Source organism: Lepisosteus platostomus, chromosome 9, assembly GCF_059453375.1.
Source record: "Lepisosteus platostomus isolate fLepPlt1 chromosome 9, fLepPlt1.hap1, whole genome shotgun sequence".
Lineage (NCBI taxonomy): Eukaryota > Metazoa > Chordata > Actinopteri > Semionotiformes > Lepisosteidae > Lepisosteus > Lepisosteus platostomus.
The window spans coordinates 2,498,097-2,516,114 of record NC_142619.1 but is presented as its reverse complement, the minus strand read 5'-3'; the positions used below and the strand labels follow the sequence as shown (position 1 = coordinate 2,516,114).

General features: G+C 55.2%; 1 protein-coding gene across 3 annotated transcripts in view; it reads right to left on the bottom strand.

Moving 5' to 3' along the window:
- Window positions 1-1,290: 1,290 nt before the first annotated feature.
- Window positions 1,291-18,018, bottom strand: part of pold1 (polymerase (DNA directed), delta 1, catalytic subunit) — a 38,352-nt gene continuing 21,624 nt past the window's right edge. For 2 of the 3 annotated variants that reach the window (XM_088646432.1, XM_088646431.1), the window contains exons 19-27: window positions 16,649-16,786; window positions 15,007-15,182; window positions 12,499-12,651; window positions 11,576-11,678; window positions 7,766-7,898; window positions 7,576-7,689; window positions 6,543-6,595; window positions 2,874-2,971; window positions 1,291-2,770 (exon numbers count right to left, since the gene is read on the bottom strand). In XM_088646432.1, coding sequence (XP_088502558.1) covers window positions 2,674-2,770; window positions 2,874-2,971; window positions 6,543-6,595; window positions 7,576-7,689; window positions 7,766-7,898; window positions 11,576-11,678; window positions 12,499-12,651; window positions 15,007-15,182; window positions 16,649-16,786 — 1,065 coding nt within the window. In that variant the 3' untranslated portion in view covers window positions 1,291-2,673. Of the gene's footprint in view, window positions 2,771-2,873; window positions 2,972-6,542; window positions 6,596-7,575; window positions 7,899-11,575; window positions 11,679-12,498; window positions 12,652-15,006; window positions 15,183-16,648; window positions 16,787-18,018 lie in introns of those variants that run through there. The other variant, XM_088646433.1, reaches the window with a different exon arrangement.

Here is an 18,018-nt window from a genome sequence, read left to right as displayed (position 1 = left end):
CCTCTCAGTGACTCCAGCTCCTGTAGACAGACTGGACACTGCCCTCCACACCAGAGCTGGCCGCTCGTCCTCTGGAGCAGAGACCTCAGTCTGAGGGTGTCCTGTGTTTGTGTCCTGCTGTCCTCTCAGTGACTCCAGCTCCTGGAGACAGACTGGACACTGCCCTCCACACCAGAGCTGTATCAGGACTGATTCAAACAGAGGCAGCAGGAGGACCGAGTCTCCCTGCACGACAGCCAGGGAAAACACTCATTTCTCTCTCATTTCTGGTCTGCGGAGCGAAACGTTTTGCGGGCGTCAACGGGTGGGGTATCACTTTTTCCTGCGGGGGTCTCGGTTCTGTCACGGATATCCCCCACTCTTGCCTCCTGCTGCCTGCCTGCAGCGCCTCCTGGTGGCAGAGGACTGCACAGCCTGCTCGCGGGGTGGACGTGCAGTTCCCTTGACGACCCGCCCCGCCCTTCCTGGAGAACTCGGCACAGCGCCTGCTCCTGCGAAGGGCCGGGGGGGGGGGGGGGTCAGGTAGTCCAAATTCAACTTCATTTCTCCTCTGCAGCTCATCCTCGTGGGTGATGTGCAATGTGAGAAAATAAATTGTAAGTTCATGGGAGGGGGAGTGTGTGTGTGTGTGTGTGTGTGTGTGTGTGTGGGTGTGGGTGTGGAGTTTGCATGTTCCTCTCCAGGCTGGAAGTGGAGAACCTTCACTCCAGTGCACAGGCTGGTCCAACTGCTCCCTGAACACAGTGCTGTGTGCAGTCAGGCAGTGAGCGAGTGCAGGGACAGGGGCAGGGACAGACCCGACAGGGGCAGGGTCAGGGGCAGGGACAGACCCGACAGGGGCAGGGGCAGGGATAGACCCGACAGGGGCAGGGGCAGGGATAGACCCGACAGGGGCAGGGGCAGACCCGGCAGGGGCAGGGGCAGACCCGGCAGGGGCAGACCCGGCAGGGACAGGGGCAGGGACAGACCCGACAGGGACAGGGACAGGGGCAGGGACAGACCCGACAGGGACAGGGACAGGGACAGGGACAGACCCGACAGGGACAGGGACAGGGACAGGGACAAGGGCAGGGGCAGGGACAGACCCGACAGGGACAGGGACAGGGACAGACCCGCCGCGGACCACCCCCGGCCCCTCCCTCCGGACAGCCGCCTGACCTCAGCCCTGACGCAGCCCGGAAACAGAAAGGGGTCCGACTAGGGCACCGGTCCAGGAAACCCCCCCCCTCCCCGGTGGGCCGAGGCCCGGCCCGGGTGCGAGCGGCGGGAAGGACAGACAGGAGCACGCGCGTGGTTTCCACAGAGGCTGCGGAAGACCTTTATTCCAGTTTTCTATTCCAAAAGCGTTACAAAAATAAACAAACAAACAAGGGAATAAACAAACCCACCCACCCCACCCCACGGTGAGTTCACAAAGGCCACGGTCTCGGGGACTCGGCACCGACCGCGACCCGGCCCGAGAGGAGGAGGAGGAGTGGGGTTGCGTTGGCGTTTCACCCCCACAGACGCAGCTGGAGCGGGCATTCCTGGGCACCCCCAATTCAGGGCTCTGTACCCCCCGCCTCCGGGGGGCTGACGCAGTCTCACCGGGCGGGCCTGAGTGGTAATAATATAGCGACTCGCACTGTTGATGTACTGTGACACCGTTTCTGGCACCTTCCGCCAACAGGACCTGACGCCCAGCCTCGCACCCTGACTCAACAGCTGATCAACTCACTCGCTGATCAATAACAGCTGATCAACTCACTCGCTGATCAATAACAGCTTATCAACTTACTCGCTGATCAATAACAGCAATAACACCCACAGTGGGAGTAACATTATAAACTGACACACCTACAGTGGGAGTGACACCATCAGACACACCCCCAGTGGGAGTGGATCTATATATCAGGCACACCCCCAGGGGGAGTGGATCTATATCAGACACACCCACAGTATATGGATCGATATTAGGCACACCCACTGGGGGGGAGTGGCACTATGTCTAACACACCCACAGTGGGAGTAACATTATAAACTGACACACCCACAGTGGGAGTGACACTATCAGGCACGCCCCCAGTGGAGTGGATCTATCTCAGACACGCCCACTGGGGGGTGTGCCTAATATAGATCCACTCCCACTGGGGGTGTGTCTGAAAACATCAACCCCCCCAGTGGGCGTGGCTGAGATAGATCCACTCCACTGGGGGCGTACCTGATAGTGTCACTCCCACTGTGGGTGTGTCAGTTTATAATGTTACTCCCACTGTGGGAGTGGTATTTTCAGACACACCCCCAGTGGGAGTGGATCTATATTAGCCACACCCCCAGTGGGAGTGGATCTATATTAGCCACACCCCCAGTGGGAGTGGATCTATATTAGACACACCCACAGGGGGGGGGTGGCGTTTTCAGACACACCCACAGTATGAGTGACACTGTACCGGAGATGCATCAGGCACAAGGCTGACCACCACCGAAGGTCAGGTGGGATTTGTAACTGAAATTTCTTTTGTTTATTTATTTAAAAACCTGCCCCCCCCACCGAGAGAAAAGTGAAATCAAGTGCCCCGTGACCGAGACCTCGCAAACACCCCCACACCAGGAGGCCCAGGGGTCAGGGGTCAGTCCCAGTGCCCAGTTCCCCTCCTCCTCCTCCCGTCTCGCCCGGGGTGAGAAACCCCCTGGTCACCAGCAGGGGGCGCCGAAGCGCTTCACCAGCCTCTCCTGGTCATCCAGGTCCTTCTGCACCTTCTTGCGCATGTAGAAGATCGGACAGTCTCTACTGCAGGGGGAGAGAGAGGGGGGGTCAGGGAGAGGTGTCTGGGCCGCAGGACGCAGGTGAGGACGGGGTGGGGACGGGGTGGGGACGGGCGCTATCAGCGTACCTGGTGCAGAGCACATCCTCGTGCAGAGAGCCCTGGCACCTCTGGCACTGAGTCCACAGTCTGGAGAACCTCTCCTCCAGGGAGCCCAGGTGAGACACCTGAGACAGAGAGAGACGGCACCGCGGGGGTGAGACACCTGAGACCGAGACGGCACCGCGGGGGTGAGACACCTGAGACAGCACTGTGGGAGTGAGACTCCCGAGACAGCACAGCGGGAGTGAGACACCCAAGAGTGAGACGCCCGAGACAGAGACAGCACAGCGGGGGTGAGACACCTGAGACCGAGACAGAGACGGCACAGTGGGAGTGAGACACCTGAGACAGAGACAGAGACGGCACCGCGGGGGTGAGACACCTGAGACCGAGACAGAGACGGCACAGTGGGAGTGAGACACCTGAGACAGAGACAGAGATGGCACCGCGGGGGTGAGACACCTGAGACCGAGACGGCACCGCAGGGGGTGAGACACCCGAGACAGAGACAGAGACGGCACCGCAGGAGTGAGACGCCCGAGACCGAGACGGCACAGCGGGAGTGAGACACCCAAGAGTGAGACGCCCGAGACCGAGACGGCACCGCGGGGGTGAGACACCTGAGACAGAGACGGCACCGCGGGGGTGAGACACCTGAGACAGAGACGGCACCGCAGGGGGTGAGACACCCGAGACAGAGACGGCACCGCAGGGGGTGAGACACCCGAGACAGCACAGCGGGAGTGAGACACCCAAGAGTGAGACGCCCGAGACAGAGACGGCACCGCGGGGGTGAGACACCTGAGACCGAGACAGAGACAGAGACGGCACAGTGGGAGTGAGACACCTGAGACAGAGACAGAGACGGCACCGCGGGGGTGAGACACCTGAGACCGAGACGGCACCGCAGGGGGTGAGACACCTGAGACCGAGACAGAGACGGCACCGCGGGGGTGAGACACCTGAGACCGAGACAGAGACGGCACCGCAGGAGTGAGACGCCCGAGACCGAGACAGCACAGCGGGAGTGAGACACCCAAGAGTGAGACGCCCGAGACAGAGACAGCACAGCGGGAGTGAGACACCCAAGAGTGAGACGCCCGAGACAGAGACAGCACAGCGGGGGTGAGACACCTGAGACCGAGACAGAGACGGCACAGTGGGAGTGAGACACCTGAGACAGAGACAGAGACGGCACCGCGGGGGTGAGACACCTGAGACCGAGACAGAGACGGCACAGTGGGAGTGAGACACCTGAGACAGAGACAGAGATGGCACCGCGGGGGTGAGACACCTGAGACCGAGACGGCACCGCAGGGGGTGAGACACCCGAGACAGAGACAGAGACGGCACCGCAGGAGTGAGACGCCCGAGACCGAGACGGCACAGCGGGAGTGAGACACCCAAGAGTGAGACGCCCGAGACCGAGACGGCACCGCGGGGGTGAGACACCTGAGACAGAGACGGCACCGCGGGGGTGAGACACCTGAGACAGAGACGGCACCGCAGGGGGTGAGACACCCGAGACAGAGACGGCACCGCAGGGGGTGAGACACCCGAGACAGCACAGCGGGAGTGAGACACCCAAGAGTGAGACGCCCGAGACAGAGACGGCACCGCGGGGGTGAGACACCTGAGACCGAGACAGAGACAGAGACGGCACAGTGGGAGTGAGACACCTGAGACAGAGACAGAGACGGCACCGCGGGGGTGAGACACCTGAGACCGAGACGGCACCGCAGGGGGTGAGACACCTGAGACCGAGACAGAGACGGCACCGCGGGGGTGAGACACCTGAGACCGAGACAGAGACGGCACCGCAGGAGTGAGACGCCCGAGACCGAGACAGCACAGCGGGAGTGAGACACCCAAGAGTGAGACGCCCGAGACAGAGACAGCACAGCGGGAGTGAGACACCCAAGAGTGAGACGCCCGAGACAGAGACAGCACAGCGGGGGTGAGACACCTGAGACCGAGACAGAGACGGCACAGTGGGAGTGAGACACCTGAGACAGAGACAGAGACGGCACCGCGGGGGTGAGACACCTGAGACCGAGACAGAGACGGCACAGTGGGAGTGAGACACCTGAGACAGAGACAGAGATGGCACCGCGGGGGTGAGACACCTGAGACCGAGACGGCACCGCAGGGGGTGAGACACCCGAGACAGAGACAGAGACGGCACCGCAGGAGTGAGACGCCCGAGACCGAGACGGCACAGCGGGAGTGAGACACCCAAGAGTGAGACGCCCGAGACCGAGACGGCACCGCGGGGGTGAGACACCTGAGACAGAGACGGCACCGCAGGGGGTGAGACACCCGAGACAGAGACGGCACCGCAGGGGGTGAGACACCCGAGACAGCACAGCGGGAGTGAGACACCCAAGAGTGAGACGCCCGAGACAGAGACGGCACCGCGGGGGTGAGACACCTGAGACCGAGACAGAGACAGAGACGGCACAGTGGGAGTGAGACACCTGAGACAGAGACAGAGACGGCACCGCGGGGGTGAGACACCTGAGACCGAGACGGCACCGCAGGGGGTGAGACACCTGAGACCGAGACAGAGACGGCACCGCGGGGGTGAGACACCTGAGACCGAGACAGAGACGGCACCGCAGGAGTGAGACGCCCGAGACCGAGACAGCACAGCGGGAGTGAGACACCCAAGAGTGAGACGCCCGAGACAGAGACAGCACAGCGGGAGTGAGACACCCAAGAGTGAGACGCCCGAGACAGAGACAGCACAGCGGGGGTGAGACACCTGAGACCGAGACAGAGACGGCACAGTGGGAGTGAGACACCTGAGACAGAGACAGAGACGGCACCGCGGGGGTGAGACACCTGAGACCGAGACAGAGACGGCACAGTGGGAGTGAGACACCTGAGACAGAGACAGAGATGGCACCGCGGGGGTGAGACACCTGAGACCGAGACGGCACCGCAGGGGGTGAGACACCCGAGACAGAGACAGAGACGGCACCGCAGGAGTGAGACGCCCGAGACCGAGACGGCACAGCGGGAGTGAGACACCCAAGAGTGAGACGCCCGAGACCGAGACGGCACCGCGGGGGTGAGACACCTGAGACAGAGACGGCACCGCGGGGGTGAGACACCTGAGACAGAGACGGCACCGCAGGGGGTGAGACACCCGAGACAGAGACGGCACCGCAGGGGGTGAGACACCCGAGACAGCACAGCGGGAGTGAGACACCCAAGAGTGAGACGCCCGAGACAGAGACGGCACCGCGGGGGTGAGACACCTGAGACCGAGACAGAGACAGAGACGGCACAGTGGGAGTGAGACACCTGAGACAGAGACAGAGACGGCACCGCGGGGGTGAGACACCTGAGACCGAGACGGCACCGCAGGGGGTGAGACACCTGAGACCGAGACAGAGACGGCACCGCGGGGGTGAGACACCTGAGACCGAGACAGAGACGGCACCGCAGGAGTGAGACGCCCGAGACCGAGACAGCACAGCGGGAGTGAGACACCCAAGAGTGAGACGCCCGAGACAGAGACAGCACAGCGGGAGTGAGACACCCAAGAGTGAGACGCCCGAGACAGAGACAGCACAGCGGGAGTGAGACGCCCGAGACAGAGACAGCACAGCGGGAGTGAGACACTGGGAATCACGGCTCACACCCACAGTGTCACTCACAGTGGGAATGATCAGTACTGAGGAATCTCACCTCTTTCTGGTACAGCTCAGACTCCCTCTTCTTACAGAAGTCACACACAGCAGCTGGAAGACACACAGGGGCCAGTGAACCACCATCATCATCATCATCACTACCACTATGATTCAATAACACCAGAGAGGCAGAGGGAGAGAGGAGACAGAGGGAGGGACAGGGAGAGGGGGCAGAGAGACACAGAGAGGAGGCGGAGAGGAGGGACAGAGGGAGAGGGACACAGAGAGGAGGCGGAGGGAGAGGGACACAGAGAGGAGGCAGAGGGAAGGACAGAGGGACACAGAGAGGAGGCGGAGGGAGGGACAGAGGGACACAGCGAGGAGGCGGAGGGAGGGACAGAGGGACACAGAGAGGAGGCAGAGGGAGGGACAGAGGGACACAGCGAGGAGGCAGAGGGAGGGACAGAGGGACACAGAGAGGAGGCAGAGGGACACAGCGAGGAGGTAGAGGGACACAGCGAGGAGGTAGAGGGAGAGGGACAGAGGGACACAGAGGAAGGGACAGAGGGACACAGAGAGGAGGCAGAGGGAGGGACACAGGGACACAGAGAGGAGACAGAGGGAGGGACACAGGGACACAGAGAGGAGACAGAGGGAGGGACAGAGGGACACAGAGAGGAGGCGGAGGAAGGGACAGAGGGACACAGAGAGGAGGCGGAGGGACACAGAGAGGAGGCAGAGGGAAGGACAGAGGGACACAGAGAGGAGGGAGAGGGACAGAGGGACACAGAGGAGGCGGAGGGACACAGAGAGGAGGCGGAGGGACACAGAGAGGAGGCGGAGGGAGGGACAGAGGGACACAGAGAGGAGGCAGAGGGACACAGAGAGGAGGCAGAGGGACACAGAGAGGAGGCAGAGGGACACAGAGAGGAGGCAGAGGGACACAGCGAGGAGGCAGAGGGAGAGGGACACAGGGACACAGCGAGGAGGCAGAGGGAGAGGGACACAGGGACACAGCGAGGAGGCAGAGGGAGAGGGACACAGCGAGGAGACAGAGGGACAGACAGCGGGCCGGAGGAGCCCCCCCTCACCGTCGCTCTTCAGCACAGCCTTGCAGCCGATGCAGGTGCTCCTCTTCTGGGCGAAGGCCATCAGCCCCCCCACCCTGGCGGTCAGCACGGTCTTGCAGCGCGTGTGGTCGCCCCCTGGGAGAGGGACAGAGGGGTCAGCGGCCCGGTCGGCGGGCGGGCCTCGCGGGGGGCCGGCGCGGCGGTCACTCACTCAGTAGGACGCTCTCGGCCCTGCTCTCCCCCAGGATGGGCTCGAAGATCCTCAGCAGGGGCTTGGACAGCTGCTGCTCCAGGTAGTACTGCGTGTCGATGGGGATGTTGTTCTCCAGCACGTAGATGGGGTCCTGAGACAGGAGGGGGAGGAGGACATCAATATCAGTATTATCACTGTATTCATGCACACACACTGGAGTCTTCATATATCACTGTATTAATACACACACACTGGATTCTTAATATATCACTGTATTCATGCACACACACTGGAGTCTTAATATATCACTGTATTCATGCACACACTGGATAATTACTGTATTAATACACACTGGATTCTTAATATATCACTGTATTAATACACACACACTGGATTCTTAATATATCACTGTATTCATGCACACACACTGGAGTCTTAATATATCACTGTATTCATGCACACACTGGATAATTACTGTATTAATACACACTGGATTCTTAATATATCACTGTATTCATACACACACACTGGATTCTTAATATATCACTGTATTCATACACACACACACTGGATTATTACTGTATTAATACACACACACTGGATTCTTAATATATCACTGTATTCATGCACACACTGGATTCTTACTGTATTAATACACACTGGATTCTTAATATATTACTGTATTAATACACACACTGGATTCTTAATATATCACTGTATTCATGCACACACTGGATTCTTACTGTATTAATACACACTAGATTCTTAATATATTACTGTATTAATACACACTGGATTCTTACTGTATTAATACACACTGGAGTCTTAATATATCACTGTATTAATACACACACACTGGATTCTTAATATATCACTGTATTCATGCACACACACTGGAGTCTTAATATATCACTGTATTCATGCACACACACTGGAGTCTTAATATATCACTGTATTCATACACACACACTGGAGTCTTAATATATCACTGTATTCATGCACACACTGGATAATTACTGTATTAATACACACTGGATTCTTAATATATCACTGTATTCATACACACACACTGGATTCTTAATATATCACTGTATTCATACACACACACACTGGATTATTACTGTATTAATACACACACACTGGATTCTTAATATATCACTGTATTCATGCACACACTGGATTCTTACTGTATTAATACACACTGGATTCTTAATATATTACTGTATTAATACACACACTGGATTCTTAATATATCACTGTATTCATGCACACACTGGATTCTTACTGTATTAATACACACTGGATTCTTAATATATTACTGTATTAATACACACACTAGATTCTTAATATATTACTGTATTAATACACACTAGATTCTTACTGTATTAATACACACACACTGGATTCTTAATATATCACTGTATTAATACACACACTGGATTCTTACTGTATTAATACACACTGGATTCTTAATATATTACTGTATTAATACACACACACTGGATTCTTAATATATCACTGTATTAATACACACACTGGATTCTTACTGTATTAATACACACTGGATTCTTAATATATTACTGTATTAATACACACACACTGGATTCTTAATATATTACTGTATTAATACACACACTGGATTCTTACTGTATTAATACACACTGGATTCTTAATATATCACTGTATTAATACACACACTGGATTCTTAATATATTACTGTATTAATACACACACACTGGATTCTTACTGTATTAATACACACACACTGGATTCTTAATATATCACTGTATTCATACACACACACTGGATTCTTACTGTATTAATACACACTGGATTCTTAATATATTACTGTATTAATACACACACTGGATTCTTACTGTATTAATACACACACTGTATTCTTAATATATTACTGTATTAATACAAACTGGATTCTTACTGTATTAATACACACACACTGGACTCTTAATATATCACTGTATTCATACACACACAGGATTCTTACTGTATTAATACACACACACTGGATTCTTAATATATCACTGTATTCATACACACACACTGGATTCTTAATATATCACTGTATTCATGCACACACTGGATTCTTACTGTATTAATACACACTGGATTCTTAATATATCACTGTATTAATACACACACTAGATTCTTAATATATTACTGTATTAATACACACACTGGATTCTTACTGTATTAATACACACACACTGGATTCTTAATATATCACTATTCATGCACACACTGGATTCTTACTGTATTAATACACACTGGATTCTTAATATATTACTGTATTAATACACACACACTGGATTCTTACTGTATTAATACACACACACTGGATTCTTAATATATCACTGTATTCATGCACACACTGGATTCTTACTGTATTAATACACACTGGATTCTTAATATATTACTGTATTAATACACACACTAGATTCTTAATATATTACTGTATTAATACACACACACTGGATTCTTACTGTATTAATACACACACACTGGATTCTTAATATATCACTGTATTAATACACACACTGGATTCTTACTGTATTAATACACACTGGATTCTTAATATATTACTGTATTAATACACACACTGGATTCTTAATATATCACTGTATTCATACACACACACTGGATTCTTACTGTATTAATACACACTGGATTCTTACTGTATTAATACACACACTGTATTCTTAATATATTACTGTATTAATACACACTGGATTCTTACTGTATTAATACACACACTAGATTCTTAATATATTACTGTATTAATACACACTGGATTCTTAATAAATTACTGTATTAATACACACTGGATTCTTACTGTATTAATACACACACTGGATTCTTAATTAATTACTGTATTAATACACACACTGGATTCTTAATATATCACTGTATTCATACACACACTGGATTCTTAATATATCACTGTATTCATGCACACACACTGGATTCTTACTGTATTAATACACACACTGTATTCTTAATATATTACTGTATTAATACACACTGGATTCTTACTGTATTAATACACACACTAGATTCTTAATTAATTACTGTATTAATACACACACTGGATTCTTAATATATCACTGTATTCATACACACACTGGATTCTTAATATATCACTGTATTCATGCACACACACTGGATTCTTACTGTATTAATACACACACTGGATTCTTACTGTATTAATACACACTGGATTCTTAATAAATTACTGTATTAATACACACACACTGGATTCTTAATATATTACTGTATTAATACACACACTGGATTCTTACTGTATTAATACACACTGGATTCTTAATATATTACTGTATTAATACACACACTAGATTCTTAATATATTACTGTATTAATACACACACACTGGATTCTTACTGTATTAATACACACACACACTGGAGTCTTAATATATCACTGTATTAATACACACACACTGGATAATTACTGTATTGATACACACACACTGGATTCTTACTGTATTAATACACACACTGGAGTATTAATATATCACTGTATTAATACACACACACACTGGATTCTTACTGTATTAATACACACACACACTGGATTCTTACTGTATTGATACACACACACTGGATTCTTACTGTATGACTGTATTAACACACACTGGATTCTTACTGTATTAATACACACTGGATAACTACTGTATTGATACACACACACTGGATTCTTACTGTATGACTGTATTAACACACACTGGAGTCTTACTGTATTGTGAATGTGTATTGACACATTAACCCAGCACACTGAGAGAGAGAGACTGACCTCTGACTTCATGTACGCTGCTACCCCCTTGGTGGCCTTGATGATGACGTAGGGCACCCGGTCCCCCAGATTGGGGGCGCTGCCTGCGTCCCTCTTCCTCATCCTGGGAGAGACAGAGACAGGGAGACAGAGGGGGGTGTCAGCAGGCCTGGCCGGGATCTGGGGCCCTGGCCAGAGCTCGGGGAGAGAGAGGGTCTGTCCCCACGAGCAGGAGCGGTGCTGGGCTCGTCCGAACCCGGAGGGAGAGGCGCGCCGGCGGGTCCCCCGGAGGAGGAGGAGGAGGAGGAGGAGCAGCGGGCCCCTCAGGTGAATGTTATTGTCAGAACAGGGTATCGGCTTCAACCACAGGGGTGGGCAGCTTGTTCCCCACCCCCGCCCCCCTCTGTGTACAGTAGACCCTCCTGTCCTGACTGGAGGAGCTCACCCAGCTGTGTCTGGAGAGAAGCCAGGGTATCGGCTTCAACCAGAGGGCTGGGCAGCTTGTTCCACACCCCCACCACCCTCTGTGTACAGAAGAGGCTCCTGTCCTGACTGGAGGAGCTCACCCAGCTGTGTCTGGAGAGAAGCCAGGGTATCGGCTTCAACCAGAGGGCTGGGCAGCTTGTTCCCCACCCCCACCCCCCTCTGTGTACAGTAGAGCCTCCTGTCCTGACTGGAGGAGCTCACCCAGCTGTGTCTGGAGAGAAGCCAGGGTGTCGGCCTCAACCACAGGGCTGGGCAGCTTGTTCCCCACCCCCACCACCCTCTGTGTACAGAAGAGCCTCCTGTCCTGACTGGAGGAGCTCACCCAGCTGTGTCTGGAGAGAAGCCAGGGTATCGGCTTCAACCACAGGGCTGGGCAGCTTGTTCCCCACCCCCGCCCCCCTCTGTGTACAGAAGAGCCTCCTGCACTCTCTCGCCAGGCTCGAACCCGGCCCCCCCACCTCTCGGCCAGCTCCACGTGGGCCTGCTTGCCGGCGTACTCCTCGGCCGAGCGGGTCAGCTCCTTGGTGATGACCAGCTGGGAGATGTCGATCCGGTTGCACAGCAGGTCCGAGATCACCTCCTTGGCGTGCTCCACTGCGCCCAGGGGGTCCCTGGGGGGGGGGAGAGAGGGGTTAACAGGACAGCTGCCCCACTGGCTGTCTGACCACACCAGATCAATACAGCTGCAGGGAGAGGCTATCGGAGTGATCGGTAATCGATGAATCGCTCGGTCAGCTGGCCCACAGGCTGTCTGACCACACCAGATCAATACAGCTGCAGGGAGAGGCTATCGGAGTGATCGGGTAATCGATGAATCGCTCGGTCAGCTGCCCCACTGGCTGTCTGACCACACCAGATCAATACAGCTGCAGGGAGAGGCTATCGGAGTGATCGGGTAATCGATGAATCGGTCGGTCAGCTGCCCCACTGGCTGACCACACCAGATCAATACAGCTGCAGGGAGAGGCTATCGGAGTGATCGGGTAATCGATGAATCGCTCGGTCAGCTGCCCCACTGGCTGTCTGACCACACCAGATCAATACAGCTGCAGGGAGAGGCTATCGGAGTGATCGGGTAATCGATGAATCGCTCAGTCAGCTGCCCCACTGGCTGCCTGACCACACCAGATCAATACAGCAGGGTGGAGACTATCGGAGTGATCGGGTAATCGATTAATCGCTCGGTCAGCTGCCCCACAGGCTGTCTGACCACACCAGATCAATACAGCTGCAGGGAGAGGCTATCAGAGTGATCGGGTAATCGATGAATCGCTCGGTCAGCTGCCCCACTGGCTGTCTGACCACACCAGATCAAAACAGCTGCAGGGAGAGGCTATCGGAGTGATCGGGTAATCGATTAATCACTCGGTCAGCTGCCCCACTGGCTGTCTGACCACACCAGATCAATACAGCTGCAGGGAGAGGCTATCAGAGTGATCGGGTAATCGATGAATCGCTTGGTCAGCTGTCCCACTGGCTGTCTGACCACACCAGATCAATACAGCTGCGTGGAGGGACTATCGGCGTGATCGGTAATCGATGAATCGCTCGGTCAGCTGCCCCACTGGCTGTCTGACCACACCAGATCAATACAGCTGCAGGGAGAGGCTATCGGAGTGATCGGGTAATCGATGAATCGCTCGGTCAGCTGCCCCACTGGCTGTCTGACCGCACCAGATCAATACAGCTACAGGGAGAGGCTATCGGAGTGATCGGGTAATCGATGAATCGCTCGGTCAGCTGCCCCACTGGCTGTCTGACCACACCAGATCAATACAGCTGCAGGGAGAGGCTATCGGAGTGATCGGGTAATCGATGAATCGGTCGGTCAGCTGCCCCACTGGCTGTCTGACCGCACCAGATCAATACAGCTGCAGGGAGAGGCTATCGGAGTGATCGGGTAATCGATGAATCGCTCGGTCAGCTGCCCCACTGGCTGTCTGACCACACCAGATCAATACAGCTACAGGGAGAGGCTATCGGAGTGATCGGGTAATCGATGAATCGCTCGGTCAGCTGCCCCACTGGCTGTCTGACCACACCAGATCAATACAGCTGCAGGGAGAGGCTATCGGAGTGATCGGGTAATCGATGAATCGGTCGGTCAGCTGCCCCACTGGCTGTCTGACCACACCAGATCAATACAGCTGCGTGGAGGGACTATCGGAGTGATCGGTAATCGATGAATCGCTCGGTCAGCTGCCCCACTGGCTGTCTGACCACACCAGATCAATACAGCTGCAGGGAGAGGCTATCGGAGTGATCGGGTAATCGATGAATCGCTCGGTCAGCTGCCCCACTGGCTGTCGGACCACACCAGATCAATACAGCTACAGGGAGAGGCTATCGGAGTGATCGGGTAATCGATGAATCGCTCGGTCAGCTGCCCCACTGGCTGTCTGACCACACCAGATCAATACAGCTGCAGGGAGAGGCTATCGGAGTGATCGGGTAATCGATGAATCACTCGGTCAGCTGCCCCACTGGCTGTCTGACCACACCAGATCAATACAGCTGCAGGGAGAGGCTATCGGAGTGATCGGGTAATCGATTAATCGCTCAGTCAGCTGCCCCACTGGCTGTCTGACCACACCAGATCAATACAGCAGGGTGGAGAGGCTATCGGAGTGATCGGGTAATCGATGAATCGCTCGGTCACCTGCCCCACTGGCTGTCTGACCACACCAGATCAATACAGCTGCGTGGAGGGACTATCAGAGTGATCGGTAATCGATTGCCAAAAGACCCAGAAAGCACATATACATGTATACAGAGCAGAGATGCTGTTTCTCATATAAGAGTGAACAGCGCTTTGGGTTTAGTGTCCAGAAAGGCGCTATACAAGGGTAAGGAATTAAAGACCGACAGGCCAGCACTGGGGGACCCCCGGCCTTGGACCACGGCTGTCCCCGAGACGGGAGGGTCAGAGGTCAAAGGGAACCCCAGAGTCCGAAGGAGACCCGCACCTGTCGATCAGGATGCTCTGCAGGCAGGCGTTGATGAGGCTGACCACCAGGGGGCAGTTGTCCCGGCGGACGGTCTCGATGCCCTTGCAGTCCATCTTGTCGTGCGTGGTGGGGCTGGAGGAGAAGTAGAGCCCAGCGTAGCGCTTCTTGTTGATGAGCAGGTAGGGGAAGTACACCTGAGGCGCACAGACGGACAGGGAGAGAGAGAGAGAGAGAGAGAGAGAGAGAGAGAGAGAGAGAGAGAGAGAGAGAGAGAGAGAGAGAGAGAGAGAGAGAGAGAGCTCAGCTGCACGCCTGGGGGAACGACCCCAGGTTGCCAGCTGGTCTCACCAGGGCTGTCTCCCCAGTGCCACACCCCCCCCAGTGGGCGTGTCTGATATAGATCCACTCCCGCTGTGGGTGCCTGATATAGATCCACTCCCCCTGGGGGTGTGCCCGATATAGATCCACTCCCCCTGGGGGTGTGCCTGATATAGATCCACTCCCACTGGGGGTGTGCCTGATATAGATCCACTCCCACTGGGGGTGTGCCTGATATAGATCCACTCCCACTGGGGGTGTGCCCGATATAGATCCACTCCCCCTGGGGGTGTGCCTGGTATAGATCCACTCCCACTGGGGGTGTGCCTGATATAGATCCACTCCCCCTGGGGTGTGCCTGATATAGATCCACTCCCCCTGGGGGTGTGCCTGATATAGATCCACTCCCCCTGGGGGTGTGCCCGATATAGATCCACTCCCCCTGGGGGTGTGCCTGATATAGATCCACTCCCCCTGGGGTGTGCCTGATATAGATCCACTCCCCCTGGGGGTGTGCCCGATATAGATCCACTCCCCCTGGGGGTGTGCCCGATATAGATCCACTCCCCCTGGGGGTGTGCCCGATATAGATCCACTCCCCCTGGGGGTGTGCCCGATATAGATCCACTCCCCCTGGGGGTGTGCCCGATATAGATCCACTCCCCCTGGGGGTGTGCCCGATATAGATCCACTCCCCCTGGGGGTGTGCCTGATATAGATCCACTCCCACTGGGGGTGTGCCCGATATAGATCCACTCCCCCTGGGGGTGTGCCCGATACAGATCCACTCCCCCTGGGGGTGTGCCCGATACAGATCCACTCCCCCTGGGGGTGTGCCCAATATAGATCCACTCCCCCAGTGGGCGTGCCCGATATAGATCCACTCCCACTGGGGGGTGCGTCAGAGATAGTGCCACTCCCCACCCGTGGGTGTGTCTGATACAGCGGCACGCTGTCTTGTTGTGCATTTGATAAATCTACTTCGATCCGATTGGATTTGGATGTGTCTTCTCTCAGACCCCAGCCTGCTCTCCAGGAGACACACAGACAGGGAGAGAGAAGCTGGGGGTCAGAGGGCAGGGTCGGCCATTTATACGGCCCCCCTGGAGCAGCTGGGGTGAAGGGCCTCGCTCAGGGGGCCCCACGGAGTAGGATTCCTCTGCTGGGCCGCGGGATTCGAACCGGCAACCTCCCGGCCACAGGCACAGATCCTGAGCCCCGCCCCTATAAACCAGCGCTCTCTGTTTCACGCCTCTGCCTCGCGCGTCACTCCTGTACGCACACACACAGCGGGGCGCCCCCGGAGGACTCCCTCCTCCGCAGCGCCGGCCCCCAGCCTCACCTTCTCGAACTCCAGCTTGATGGGGGGGGTGAAGTGGGTGGACACCCACTCCGCCGCCTCCCTGCCCACCCCCATGGCCTCCTCGACCGTCTGCACGCCCAGCTTGACCATCACCGAGTCCGTGTCTCCGTAGATGACCTGCAGAGAGAGAGAGACGTCAACACCCCTCCAGAGAGCCCAGAGAGGAGCCCCCCAGCCAGCCACCCCCTGGACAGCACAGACACTGGACACCCACTCAGGGCCCACAGACACTGGACACAGACACTGGACACAGTGGGAGGGACAGGCAGAGCTGGCTGCCCAGAGAGGACAGGCTCAGTGACCACAGCTTGGACACAGACACTGGACACACACTCAGGGCCCACAGACACTGGACACAGACACTAGACACACACTCAGGGTCCACAGCCTGGACACAGTGGGAGGGACAGGCAGAGCTGGCTGCCCAGAGAGGACAGGCTCCGTGTCCACAGCCTGGACACAGTGGGAGAGACAGGCAGAGCTGGCTGCCCAGAGAGGACAGGCTCAGTGACCACAGCTTGGACACAGACACTGGACACACACTCAGGGTCCACAGCCTGGACACAGACACTGGACACAGTGGGAGGGACAGGTAGAGCTGGCTGCCCAGAGAGGACAGGCTCAGTGACCACAGCTTGGACACAGACACTGGACACACACTCAGGGTCCACAGCCTGGACACAGACACTGGACACAGTGGGAGAGACAGGCAGAGCTGGCTGCCAGAGAGGACAGGCTCCGTGTCCACAGCCTGGACACAGTGGGAGGGACAGGCAGAGCTGGCTGCCCAGAGAGGACAGGCTCAGTGACCACAGCCTGGACACAGTGGGAGGGACAGGCAGAGCTGGCTGCCCAGAGAGGACAGGCTCAGTGTCCACAGCCTGGACACAGTGGGAGAGACAGGCAGAGCTGGCTGCCCAGAGAGGACAGGCTCAGTGTCCACAGCTTGGACACAGTGGGAGAGACAGGCAGAGCTGGCTGCCCAGAGAGGACAGGCTCAGTGTCCACAGCCTGGACACAGACACTGGACACACACTCAGGGTCCGCAGCCTGGACACAGACACTGGACACAGTGGGAGGGACAGGCAGACCTGGCTGCCCAGAGAGGACAGGCTCAGTGTCCACAGCCTGGACACAGTGGGAGAGACAGGCAGAGCTGGCTGCCCAGAGAGGACAGGCTCAGTGTCCACAGCCTGGACACAGTGGGAGAGACAGGCAGAGCTGGCTGCCCAGAGAGGACAGGCTCAGTGACCACAGCTTGGACACAGACACTGGACACACACTCAGGGTCCACAGCCTGGACACACACTCAGGGTCCACAGACACTGGACACACACTCAGGGTCCACA